The 836-nt window shown below is 45.0% G+C and overlaps 1 protein-coding gene across 1 annotated transcript in view; it reads right to left on the reverse strand.

The window, feature by feature from the left end:
* T265_06170 (hypothetical protein) overlaps nucleotides 1-836 on the reverse strand; it is a gene marked incomplete at both ends in the record, with an annotated part of 24878 nt that overhangs the window by 10569 nt on the left and 13473 nt on the right. Inside the window, one exon of the mRNA XM_009171371.1 lies at nucleotides 543-786. Coding sequence (XP_009169635.1) covers nucleotides 543-786 — 244 coding nt within the window. The remainder of the gene's footprint in view (nucleotides 1-542; nucleotides 787-836) is intronic.

The following is an 836-nucleotide window of genomic DNA, read 5'->3' on the forward strand; positions in this document are numbered from 1 at the left end:
GATGAACGTCAATTGTCGGGAGAAATGGTTCAAATTTACAGCAAAGTGATGCGGAGCTACTACGAACTGACATCTATCCGTATATTTTGATGGTGTGAAAGTTATCCCGACAGACTGGGTCACATCGCAGTGCTTCAGTGTTAGAATCAGATCTAAGTCTACACAAAGTCGACTGTCTGACAGCAAGGGGAATCCCTACTTGAGTCGGCTCAGAGCAAACCAATTTAGAAACTGTTGGTACCCAGCACCCAAGGAGAGGAAGGTAAACAAACACCTACATCTAGACGATACGGTGGGAGAAAAGCTCGATTACTCTAATCGATGTACAAATTACAAGTACTTAGTTGACACGATTTTCCGCTTCCGACTTTTACTAATTATACAACTGAACCAAACGATACCCACCGTGCAAACAAGAGGGTTGATTGTTTGTGCTTAGGCACACAATAGTGACCTCAGCATAAATAAGAACAAAATTTACATATACGGTGACATCACTGTTGAAACGGAGGGGAGCACCGCAAAAGTAGAAAAATACTGACCATTTTGAAGCATTCCGGGCACTGTGCGGATGATTTCGTTGAGGACATGCTGGCCGCCCATGGCACACGACAGTCTGTCTAAAGCAACTTCAGCTGTGAGGGCGTTACTGCTATCATCTTCCTCTTCCATAGTGTCTGCCTCGTTCCAATCACTTTCTTCATCCATTTCAGTCATCATTTTGAGCAGGGTACCAACCAAAGACTCCACAACGTTGGAGGATTTTCGGACCGCAGCAGGAATGTTCTCAGCCAGAGTGATGATTACTTCCAGTGCTAGATGGCGTTGTGGGTCAG

This window comes from Opisthorchis viverrini, assembly GCF_000715545.1.
Source record: "Opisthorchis viverrini unplaced genomic scaffold opera_v5_124, whole genome shotgun sequence".
NCBI classification, from domain to species: Eukaryota; Metazoa; Platyhelminthes; class Trematoda; order Opisthorchiida; family Opisthorchiidae; genus Opisthorchis; species Opisthorchis viverrini.